Genomic DNA, 12,570 nt, shown 5'->3' on the forward strand with positions numbered 1-12,570 from the left:
AGGTTAAAAAAAAAAAAATTAAGGTATGAAAGGATAAGCAGACTAAGAACTATGAACTATGAGCAGACTATGAACACAATTTTAAAAAACAACACTTAAACCAACAAATCAGCAATACAGTAAATCAGCAATCAACAAAGATGACTGACTATAATTCTAAGGCCAAGTCTTTGTTTTGTTCACATTGTATTCCCACAGTCTAAAACACAATCTGGGACACAGTAGACATTCTGTAGGTATTTGTTTTGTGAATAAAACAACACGAATAATGTTCAACCCTACTTGTAATTAAGAAATTCAATTAAAGTGAGAGAGCATTTTTCAATTACCAATTATCAAGCCGCATCACCCCCACTCCCGCCCCCCCCCCGCAAAAAAAATAGAGAAAGGGAGAGAGGTAGAAAGAAATATAATGCAGGAGCAGGTACAGTGAAATGGATAGTTGACCATACATTTCTAATAGGAGCATAAATGGATCTACTACTCTTGGAAAGCAGTTTTGTGATTTATAGTAGCCTTAAAAAAATTCATAAACTTTGACCTAGCAAATCCATATTTTAAATCTATCCTGAGAAAATAATCCTGAATATGTAAAATATCTTGCATGAAAATATACATGATAACATTATATATAACAGAAATTTTAAGAAAGTCTAAATATCCAAGTACAGTAAATGGTTAAGTAAATCTTTGCAAATCTTTTTAATGAACAAAATTTTTGTTAATGTGTACGAAATAACATGGCAAAATTTTGAGTTAAATGAAAAAAAGTAATATAGCTTGTATATCTAGGGTAGTGTAAAAATCTACATAGAAAAAAGAACTAGGATGAGATATATCCACAATGTTATGTATTTTGGTAACAGAATATCAGGTAATTTTTTTTTCCTCTTATCTTCTGAAGTTTCTTTAAAAACATAATAGGTATATGAAATGCATAAAAGTTTTATTTGGAACTGTGATTAGTAAGTAAGCATTTTTACTGTCAAATCATTTAGCTACATCTTAATCAGCTTTTAATATCTTTGTATAAAAGTTCTTTTTAGATAACAATAGGAAACTTTTTGGTGTTAGAATATTTTTATTTTGTTTTCTGAATTTCTATTAATTTTACATTCTGTCTCCTACCTCAATAATTTTAGATTTAATTCAAGACTGGTCAAGCGATAGTGCTCCAGACATTTTTTCATTTGTTCCATATACATGGAATTTTAAAATCATGTTTCATCAATTTGAAATGATTTGGGCAGCTAATCAGCACAATTGGATTGACTGTTCCACTAAACAACAGGAAAATGGTAAGTACTTTTTAAAAATTAGGTTAGTATTCTGTTCATTAAGACAAATACCAACAAAGAAAACTGGTATTGATTTTTGTAGTTTTAATAGATACTAGAATTGATCTTTTTTTCCATTGTCTTATAAGACTCTCAGAGAACTATTTCAGAATTTGTATTACACTAAGCATATTAAATTTAATTTTGTTTAGGTGTGTATTTAAGGCAGTTTTTGTTTAAAATTTTTTTGAAATTAAAAGTAAATTTCTTTTTCTTTTTTTTTTTTTTTTTTGCAGTGTACCTGGCAGCCTGTGGGGAAACACTAAACATTGATTTCTCTTTGCCGTTTACGGACTTTGTTCCAGCTACATGTAATACCAAGTTCTCTTTAAGAGTACGTATAATTGGATGTATTGTTTATTCCACAAGGTTTATTAGTAAGTTTGATTTCCCAGCACTTACCTTTACTCTCTTCTGCCCATCCTGTTGCCACCCTGAAGTATTTTGGTTTTCCACCATTGTTCACTAACTTCAGTGGCACAGAATTGCCTGTTCCTTTTTTGTAGTTAACTGTAATATTATGCCTTTCCCCTAAGTTCCCCAAGTTCCCCTAAGAAGTTGGGCAGTAACTTGAAAAGATATGTGTACCCCAGTATTCATAGCAGCATTATTTATGATAGCCAAGATATGGAAGTGACCTCAGTGCCCATTGACAGATGAATGGTTAAAGAAGATGTGACATATATACTCACTGGAGTATTACTCAGCCATAAAAAAGAATGAGACCTTGCCATTTATGACATGGATGACCTGGAGGGGTATTATGCTTAGTGAAATAAGTCAAACAGAGAAAGACAAATACTGTATGTTTTCACTTATATTTGGAATCTAAAAAACAAAACAAGTGAACAGATAAAACAGATAAAACAGAAATGGACTTCCAGATACAGAAAACAAACTAGTGGTAACCAGAGGGGGGAGGGGAAGGAGGAGGGGTAAAGTAGGTGAAGGAGATTAAGAGATATAAACTACCAGTTATAAAATAAGTCATGGGGATGTAATGTACTGGGAATATAGTCAATATTTTATAATAACTTTGTATTGATATAGCATGTAATCCATAAAAACACTGAATTGTGTTATATGACTGAAATGAATATAATATTGTAAATCAACTATACTTCTTTAAAAAAAAAAAGCTGGGCAAAAATAATTCCTTGAGTCGATTATTTTGTTAGAGCTCATTTCTGACCTCTGTGACTAATCTATATGTTCTCTTTAGAACTTATTCTAGCTCTAATATTAGTCTGTGAACTGGATTTTACATTTCTCTATACAGTTGACGAACAATGTGGAGGTTAGGGACGCTGACCCTCCCTGCCATCATAAATTTGTGTGCAACTTAGAGTCAGTTCTCCTTATATCCTCCATATCCTTGGTTCCTCTGTATCTGAGGTTCAGCATCTGCAGATTCAACCAACCACAGATTGTGTAGGACTGTAATATTTACTGTTGAAAAAACATCCATGTGTAAGTGGCCTGTGCAGTTCAAACCTGTGATGTTCAAGGGTCAGCTGTATTTCATTCCTAATTTTAATCATGAATTCAATGAATAAACCCCGTGATCCAAAAGCCAGCTCTTAGGAGTTCAGAATTCATGGTACACCTAACTTTAAGGTATACAACATTAGTAGTTGTAGTATTGATGGAGGTTATGAAGGTAAAAAATAGCAACAATAATAAGAGCAGCCAGCAAGTATTAACATCTTCTTTGTGCCAGACACTTCTCTAAGTGCTTTATGTGTAGTAACTCATTTATTCATTCTCAGAACAACCCTCTTGAAGTCGTTGTTGTTATTATCTGCATTTACAGAATAGGAAACTGAGGAGGCAAGTTTATGTAACTTGTCATATAGCTAGTGAGTGGCCAAGTTAGAATTCGAGCCCAGGCAGTATAGTTTAGGGCTCCACTCTTTTAACCACCCCACTGTGCTGCCTGTTAAGAAACCAAGCATCAAAATGAGCAAAGATTCAGGGACCTATAAGGAAAAAAAGTGAAACTCAGTGAAGATCCTTTGATATAATTCTTAAAAGGCAGTTGAGGAACCAAGACTTACTAGAATCAAAATAGACAATCATATTTTTAAAAATACAGAACATATTCCACCTAAGCTTATATTAGCTGATTTTTAATTTTTTTTTACTGAGTTACATGCAAAATATCCAAGGAAATCCATGGAAGATAATTTTCTTACTGTTTTCTAGAAACTGTGCTGTTTATTTCCCTGATTTTTTTTTTTTACTTTCTTTGAGATTTTATTTTTATTATTATCTTTTTTAAAGAAGGTTAATTAATTAATTAATTTGTTATTTTTGGCAGTGTTGGGTCTTCGTTGCTGTGCGTGGGCTTTCTCTAGTTGCGGAGAGCAGGGGCTACTCTTTGTTGTGGTGCACGGGCTTCTCATTGCGGTGGCTTCTCTTATTGTGGAACATGGGCCCTAGATGTGCGGGCTTCAGTAGTTGTGGCACTCGGCCTCCGTAGTTGTGGCTTGCAGGCCCTAGAGCACAGGCTCAGTAGTTGTGGCACACAGGCTTAGTTGCTCCGTGGCATGTGGGATCTTCCTGGACCAGGGCTTGAACCCCTGTCCCCTGAATTGGCAGGCGGATTCTTAACCACTGCGTCACCAGGGAAGTCCCTTTCTTGACTTTCTAAGCAGAATTTAGTTTCAGTCAGTGTAAGATCTTATTCCAGTTACTTACCTGATTATTCAATGTAAAACCTGCCATTTCAAATTTATGTTTATTTTCTGTTTAATTGATTATTATACATAAGCTTGCCTGTAAATAGTAACCTAACAAATTTATGTACCTATTTTGTTACTTTGGGTTATTATAAATTATTTTTTAGGGAGAAGATGTTGATCTTCATTTGTTTCTACCAGATTGCCACCCTAGTAAATATTCATTATTTATGCTGGTAAAGAATTGCCACCCAAATAAAATGACTCATGATACTGGTATTCCTGCTGAATGTCAAAGTGGCCAGAAAACAGTGAAACCAAAATGGCGGAACATTACTCAAGAAAAGTAAGTACTTAATATTAGTGATCTAAGTATTTTGTGTTTATGTGGAGAAATTATTCTTCTAATTCTTTAAAAGAATGACAGTCAAACTTGATTATCTGTAACTGGTGTCTGTATACAATCAAAGGAATGAGTACCAGACTAGAAACTTTATTTTTATCTTCAAAGGGCTGGTTGGGTTGAATGCTGGACTGTCCCAAGTGTCATGCTTACAATTGATTACACATGGCATCCAATTTATCCACAAAAAGCAGATGAACAGCTAAAACAGTCATGTAAGTGTTTTTATATAATTTGTACGTTGAAATATCTAGTGTTATAATTGATAAACATCAAAGATACAAGGAGAAATTAAAAATATTTGGAAATGCATCTATTGGCAATTTTATACATTTAAAATCTTTTAAGGATTTTGGTATAATTACAGCTAACTTTTCATTGAGCATTTACTATATATCAAGTACTATATCAAATACTATATATATCAAATACTAGGCCAAGCTGTTTCCTGGTTTACTTTATCTCATTTAACTCTTCAAGCAACTGTGTGAGATAGATGTTATAATTATTATTGTCATTGTAGAGTTGAGGAAATATGCTCAGAGAAAGTAAGTAATTTTCTCAAGGTCTGCTGAGCTAGAAGAAGCAGAGCTGGAGTATGAAGTTAGGTATATGTAAATCTATATATTTAAAGCGCTTGATTTTGTGAAATGTTAGTTTCTTTAATGCATTTTGACAACTGTCATATCATTTATAGTTTACCTGAGGCTTAAGTGCTGCTTTATTTGGATCCAAAGTGGAATTAGAGTCAAGTGATATTTTCTGTGTATTTTTCCAGTGAGTTAAGTTTTTAAGAATAGTTTTTGTAACTTTCTCATATGTATACGTTGATAATGTCACACTGCATTTGAATAGCTGTTTATGTGAAAGTAACTTTATAGTTTAATGCCTAAGTATAGTTAAAGCCTAATTGTGACCCAGATTTACAGTATATTGACAGAACTTGATGAGAATGTTGCCTTTGTTGATGGGAACTTTTCATCGATTTTTTAAAGTTTGATTTATGTATTTTTATACATATTTCAATGAAGTCCATACTTTATTGCATTCTTAACTAGTAATCTTTCAGGTTTGTTTTCATTATATACTACAGATATTTTAGCAGCATTAGTTGCTTTCATATTTGCAAAATAGAATTTCTTAGTGACTAGTTCTTTGAAGAACTTTTAAGAGGTGCTTTCATCCCTCACCCCTCAAACATTATTCTTTTTTCCTCAATTTATTCCAGTGTCAGAAATGGAAGAAACAATGCTATCTGTATTAAGGCCATCCCAGAAAACAGACAGAGTTGTTTCTTCTCCCTCTACTTCTTCACGTCCACCTATTGATCCCTCAGAACTTCCACCTGATAAACTTCATGTAGAAATGGAACTTTCTCCAGATTCTCAGATAACTCTCTATGGACCTCTATTAAATGCCTTTCTATGTATAAAGGTAAGATTTAAAAGAACCTCCTTTTTTTTTTTTTTTTTTTTGCGGTATGCGGGCCTCTCACTTTTGTGGCCTCTCCTGTGCAGAGCACAGGCTCCGAATGCGCAGGCTTAGCGGCCATGGCTCACGGGCCCAGCCACTCTGCGGCATGTGGGATCTTCCCGGACCGGGGCACGAACCCGTGTCCCCTTCATCGGCAGGTGGACTCTCAACCACTGCACCACCAGGGAAGCCCTAATATCAGTTTGAATACTACTAGAGAAGTATTAACTCTGTTTTTGCATTACCACATGTACATTGAACCTCAATTTTTTTAACTAAAAAAATAACATAGTAATACATAAACAAAAAAAAAGAGGACTATAACAAAGAACACAGAGAAAGAAAGACATACCTTTGTTTTAGACTTCTTTATAAATTCTGTTCCATATATGTTACCCATGTTGATAGTTTATTATGTTTTGATGCAGACTATGCATTATAGACTTTACAACAACTTTTTAGTAGTGTCGAAAGTTTGTTGTGCTAAATATTTGTATTTATATTCATCAAGTTAATTCAGAACTTGTATGAAGTGTCTACTGAAACAAATTTAAAATTTTTAAGTTTTGACATATTTTATAAAATAACTTCTAACCCAATGAACTCTCTGCTTCCTTTTATTAGGAATATATGTCACATGTAACTCTCTAAGTTGTTTTTTTGTTGTTTTGTTTGTTTGTTTATTTTTGGCTTAGTGTCATGCTGACATGGAGATGTAATCCTGTCTTAAATGTCTCTTACTTTTTTTCATTAGTTTTAATGTATAACTTATGTTCTACTTAGTATCAGTGTTAGAACTTTAAAACTTTCTGGAAGTTCAGTTTGACACATGTATTATGTATGTATGTATATATAAAAGAAAACAGAGAATACAAAAACTCATGTAACTGAGATTATATTTTTCTTAGTTATTGAAATTAAACATCAAGAAATTCTAAAGGATACATCACTAGAAAAAAAAAATTGCCCTGTATTTATTTGACTGTAAAACTGACTTCCACAAAATCCCCAATAGAAACTAGGCCTGGCATTATTATTACAAAGAATGCTAAGAAGAGTATTTAGTGAATGTGCATTGTAATTTATGAGGACACTTTATGGAAATGAGAGGTCTTCTGAAGATGTAGACTACATAGCAACTCTAAGTGTCAGGCCAAAGTCCTTTCAGTAATATTAAAATTTCATGTTATTTCTTATGTTGCAGACATAAGGTTGGATAACAGTACCCCTTATATTACTTTTATGAATTGACTTCTGTGAGTCTTATTACATTTATTCTTTTTTTTGATTTTTATATATTTTATATATATGCTCTATTTTTTTTTACATCTTTATTGGAGTATAATTGCTTTACAATGGCGTGTTAGTTTCTGCTTTATAACAAAGTGAATCAGTTATACATATACATATGTTCCCATATCTCTTCCCTCTTGCATCTCCCTCCCTCCCACTCTCCCTATCACACCCCTCTAGGTGGTCACAAAGCACCGAGCTAATCTCCCTGTACTATGCGGCTGCTTCCCACTAGCTATCTATTTTAATTTTGGTAGTGTATATATGTCCATGCCACTCTCTCACTTTGTCACAGCTTGCCCTTCCTGCTCCCCATATCCTAAAGTCCATTCTCTAGTAGGTCTATGTCTTTATTCCTGTCTTACCCCTAGGTTCTTCATGACATTTTTTTTCCCCTTAGATTCCATATATATGTGTTAGCATACAGTATTTGTCTTTCTCTTTCTGACTTACTTCACTCTATATGACAGACTCTAGGTCCATCCACCTCACTGCAAATAACTCAATTTCGTTTCTTTATATGGCTGAGTAATATTCCATTGTATATATGTGCCACATCTTCTTTATCCATTCATCCGATGATGGACACTTAGGTTGTTTCCATCTCCTGGCTATTGTAAATAGAGCTGCAATGAACATTTTGGTACATGACTCTATTTGAATTATGGTTTTCTCAGGGTATATGCCCAGTAGTGGGATTGTTGGGTCATATGGTAGTTCTATTTGTAGTGTTTTAGGGAACCTCCATACTGTTCTCCATAGTGGCTTTACCAGTTCACATTCCCACCAGCAGTGCAAGAGTGTTCCCTTTTCTCCACACCCTCTCCAGCATTTATTGTTTGTAGATTTTTTGATGATGGCCATTCTGACTGGTGTGAGATGATATCTCATTGTAGTTTTGATTTGCATTTCTCTAATGATTAATGATGTTGAGCATTCTTTCATGTGTTTGTTGGCAATCTGTATGTCTTCTTTGGAGAAATGTCTGTTTAGGTCTTCTGCCCATTTTTGGATTGGGTTGTTTTTTTTTTAATTATTGAGTTGCATGAGCTGCTTGTAAATTTTGGAGATTAATCCTTTGTCAGTTGCTTAACTTGCCAATATTTTCTCCCATTCTGAGGGTTGTCTTTTGGTCTTGTTTATGGTTTCCTTCGCTATGCAAAAGCTTTGAAGCTTCATTAGGTCCCATTTGTTTATTTTTGCTTGCTATGATTTGCTATGATTTATGTCATAGAGTGTTCTGCCTATGTTTTCCTCTAAGAGTTTGATAGTGTCTGGCCTTACATTTAGGTCTTTAATCCATTTTGAGTTTATTTTTGTGTATGGTATTAGGGAGTGTTATAATCTCATACTTTTATATGTACCGTCCAGTTTTCTCAGCACCACTTATTGAAGAGGCTGTCCTTTCTGCACTGTACATTCCTGCCTCCTTTATCAAAGATAAGGTGACCATATGTGCATGGGTTTATCTCTGTGCTTTCTATCCTGTTCCATTGAGCTATATTCCTCTTTTTGTGGCAGTACCATACTGTCTTGATTACTGTAGCTTTGTAGTATAGTCTCAAGGCAGGGAGCCTGATTCCTCCAGCTCTGTTTTTCATTCTCAAGATGGCTTTGGCTATTCAGGGTCTTTTGTGTTTCCATACAAATTGTGAAATTTTTTGTTCTAGTTCTGTGAAAAATGCCATTGGTAGTTTGATAGGGATTGCATTGAATCTGTAGATTGCTTTGGATAGTAGAGTCATTTTCACATTGTTGATTCTTCCAATCCAAGAACATGGTATATCTCTCCATCTATTTGTATCATCTTTAATTTCTTTCATCAGTGTCTTATAATTTTCTGCATACAGGTCTTTTGTCTCTTTAGGTAGGTTTATTCCTGGATATTTTATTCTTTTTGTTGGAATCGTAAATGGGAGTGTTTTCTTAATTTCACTTTCAGATTTTTCATCATTAGTGTATAGGAATGCAAGATATTTCTGTGCATTAATTTTGTATCCTGCTACTTTCCCAAATTCATTAACTAGCTCTAGTAGTTTTCTGGTAGCATCTTTAGGATTCTCTCTATATAGTATCATGTCACCTGAAAAGCAGTGGCAGCTTTACTTCCTCTTTTCCGATTTGGATTCCTTTTATTTCCTTTTCTTCTCTGATTGCTGTGGCTAAAACTTCCAAAACTATGTTGAATAAGAGTGGTGAGAGTGGGCAACCTTGTCTTCTTCCTGATCTTAGTGGAAATGATTTCAGTATTTCACCATTGAGGACGATGTTGGCTGTGGGTTTGTCATATATGGCCTTTATTATGTTGAGGAAAGTTCCCTCTATGCATACTTTCTGGAGGGTTTTTATCATAAATGGGTGTTGAATTTTGTCGAAAGCTTACTCTGCATCTATTGAGATGATCATATGGTTTTTCTCCTTCAATTTGTTAATATGGTGTATCACGTTGATTTATTTGCATATATTGAAGAATCCTTGCATTCCTGGAATAAACCCCACTTGATCATGGTGTATGATCCTTTTAATGTGCTGTTGGATTCTGTTTGCTACTATTTTGTTGAGGATTTTTGCATCTATGTTCATCAGTGATATTGGCCTGTAATTTTCTTTTTTTGTGATATCTTTGTCTGGTTTTGGTATCAGGGTGATGGTGGCCTCATAGAATGAGTTTGGGAGTGTTCCTACCTCTGCTATATTTTGGAAGAGTTTCAGAAGGATAGGTGTTATCTCTTCTCTAAATGTTTGATAGAATTCGCCTGTGAAACCATCTGGTCCTGGGCTTTTGTTTGTTGGAAGATTTTTAATCACAGTTTCAATTTAAGTGCTTGTGATTCGTCTGTTCATATTTTCTATTTCTTCCTGGTTAAGTCTTGGCAGGTTGTGCATTTCTAAGAATTAGTCCATTTCTTCCAGGTTGTCCATTTTATTGGCATAGAGTTGCTTGTAGTAATCTCTCATGATCGTTTGTATTTCTGCAGTGTCAGTTGTTACTTCTCCTTTTTCATTTCTAATTCTATTGATTTGAGTCTTCTCCCTTTTTTTCTTGATGAGTCTGGCTAATGGTTTATCAATTTTGTTTATCTTATCAAAGAACCAGCTTTTAATTTTATTGATATTTGCTATCGTTTCCTTCATTTCTTTTTCATTTATTTCTGATCTGATCTTTATGATTTCTTTCCTTCTGCTAACTTTGGGGTTTTTTTGTTCTTGTTTCTCTCATTGCTTTAGGTGCAAGGTTAGGTTGTTTATTGGAGATGTTTCCTGTTTCTTAAGGTAGGATTGTATTGCTATAAACTTCCCTCTTAGAACTGCTTTTGCTGCATCCCATAGGTTTTGCGTCGTCTGTCTCCTTTGTTATTTGTTTCTAGGTTTTTTTGGATTTCCTTTTTGATTACTTCAGTGATTACTTCGTTATTAAGTAGTGTATTGTTTAGCCTCCATGTGTTTGTACTTTTTACAGATCTTTTCCTGTAATTGATATCTAGTCTCATAGCACTGTGGTCAGAAAGATACTTGATACGATTTCAATTTTCTTAAATTTACCAAGGCTTCATTTGTGACCCAAGATATGATCTATCCTGGAGAATGTTCCATGAGCCCTTGAGAAAAATGTGTATTCTGTTGTTTTTGGATGGAATGTCCTATAAATATCAATTAAGTCCATCTTGTTTAATGTATCATTTAAAGCTTGTGTTTCCTTATTTATTTTCATTTTGGATGATCTGTCCGTTGGTGAAAGTGGGGTGTTAAAGTCCCCTACTAAATATGTGTGACTGTCAATTTCCCCTTTTATGGCTGCTAGTATTTGCCTTTTGTATTGAGGTGCTCCTCTGTTGGGTGCATAAATATTTACAATTGTTATATCTTCTTCTTGGATCGATCCCTTGATCATTATGTAGTGTCCTTCTTTGTCTCTTGTAATAGTCTTTATTTTAAAGTCATTTTGTCTGATTTGAGAATTGCTACTCCCGCTTTCTTTTGATTTCCATTTGCATGGAATATCTTTTTCCATCCCCTCACTTTCAGTCTGTATGTGTCTCTAGGTCTGAAGTGGGTCTCTTGTAGACAGCATATATATGGGTCTTGTTTTTATATCCATTCAGCCAGTCTGTGTCTTTTGGTGGGAGCATTTAATCCATTTACATTTAAGGTAATTATCGTTATGTATGTTCCTATTCCCATTTTCTTAATTGTTTTGCGTTTGTTATTGTAGGTCTTTTCCTTCTCTTGTGTTTCTTGCCTAGAGAAGTTCCTTTAACATTTGTTGTAAAGCTGGTTTGGTGGTGCTGAACTCTGTCAGCTTTTGCTTGTTTGTAAAGGTTTTAATTTCTGCATCCAATCTGAATGAGATCCTTGCTGGGTAGAATAATCTTGGTTGTAAGGTTTTCTCCTTCATCACTTTAAATATGTCCTGGCAGTCCCTTCTGGCTTGCAGAGTTTCTGCTGAAAGATCAGCTGTTAACCTTATGGGGATTCCCTTGTGTGTTATTTTTCCCTTGCTGCTTTTAATATGTTTTCTTTGTATTTAATTTTTGACAGTTTGATTAATATGTGTCTTGGCGTATTTCTCCTTGGATTTATCCGGTATGGGACTCTCTGTGCTTCCTGGACTAGATTAACTATTTCCTTTCCCATATTAGGGAAGTTTTCAACTATAATCTCTTCAAATATTATCTCAATCCCTTTCTTTTTCTCTTCTTCTTCTGGGACCAATATAAGTCGAATGTTGGTGCATTTAATGTTGTCCCAGAGGTCTCTGAGACCATCCTCAGTTCTTTTCATTCTTTTTTCTTTATTCTGCTCTGTAGTAGTTATTTTCACTATTTTATCTTCCAGGTCACTTATCCGTTCTTCTGCCTCAGTTATTCTGCTATTGATCCCATCTAGAGTATTTTTAATTTCATTTATTGTGTTGTTCATCGTTGCTTGTTTCATCTTTAGTTCTTCTAGGACCTTGTTAAATGTTTCTTGCATTTTGTCTATTCTACTTCCAAGATTTTGGATCATCTTTACTGTCATTATTCTGAATTCTTTTTCAGGTAGATTGCCTATTTTCTCTTCATTTGTTAGGTCTGGTGGGTTTTTATCTTGCTCCTTCCTCTGCTGTGTTTTCTCTGTCTTCTCATTTTGCTTATCTTACTGTGTTTGGGGTCTCCTTTTTGCAGGCTGCAGGTTCATAGTTCCAGTTGTTTTTGGTGTCTGTCCCCAGTGGCTAAGGTTGGTTCAGTGGGTTGTGTAGGCTTCCTGGTGGAGGGGACTAGTGCCTGTGTTCTGGTGGATGAGGCTGAGTCTTGTCTTTCTGGTGGGCAGGTCCACGTCTGGTGGTGTGCTTTGGGGTGTCTGTGGCCTTATTATGATTTTAGGCAGCCTCACTGCTAATGGG

General features: G+C 34.7%; 1 protein-coding gene across 1 annotated transcript in view; it reads left to right on the plus strand.

Moving 5' to 3' along the window:
• Positions 1-12,570, plus strand: part of BLTP1 (bridge-like lipid transfer protein family member 1) — a gene marked incomplete at its 5' end in the record, with an annotated part of 189,548 nt that overhangs the window by 45,591 nt on the left and 131,387 nt on the right. Inside the window, 5 exons of the mRNA XM_082654038.1 lie at positions 1,143-1,298; positions 1,574-1,671; positions 4,186-4,364; positions 4,530-4,636; positions 5,650-5,855. Coding sequence (XP_082510164.1) covers positions 1,143-1,298; positions 1,574-1,671; positions 4,186-4,364; positions 4,530-4,636; positions 5,650-5,855 — 746 coding nt within the window. The remainder of the gene's footprint in view (positions 1-1,142; positions 1,299-1,573; positions 1,672-4,185; positions 4,365-4,529; positions 4,637-5,649; positions 5,856-12,570) is intronic.

Source organism: Grampus griseus (assembly GCF_964374135.1).
Source record: "Grampus griseus genome assembly, chromosome: 4".
Lineage (NCBI taxonomy): Eukaryota > Metazoa > Chordata > Mammalia > Artiodactyla > Delphinidae > Grampus > Grampus griseus.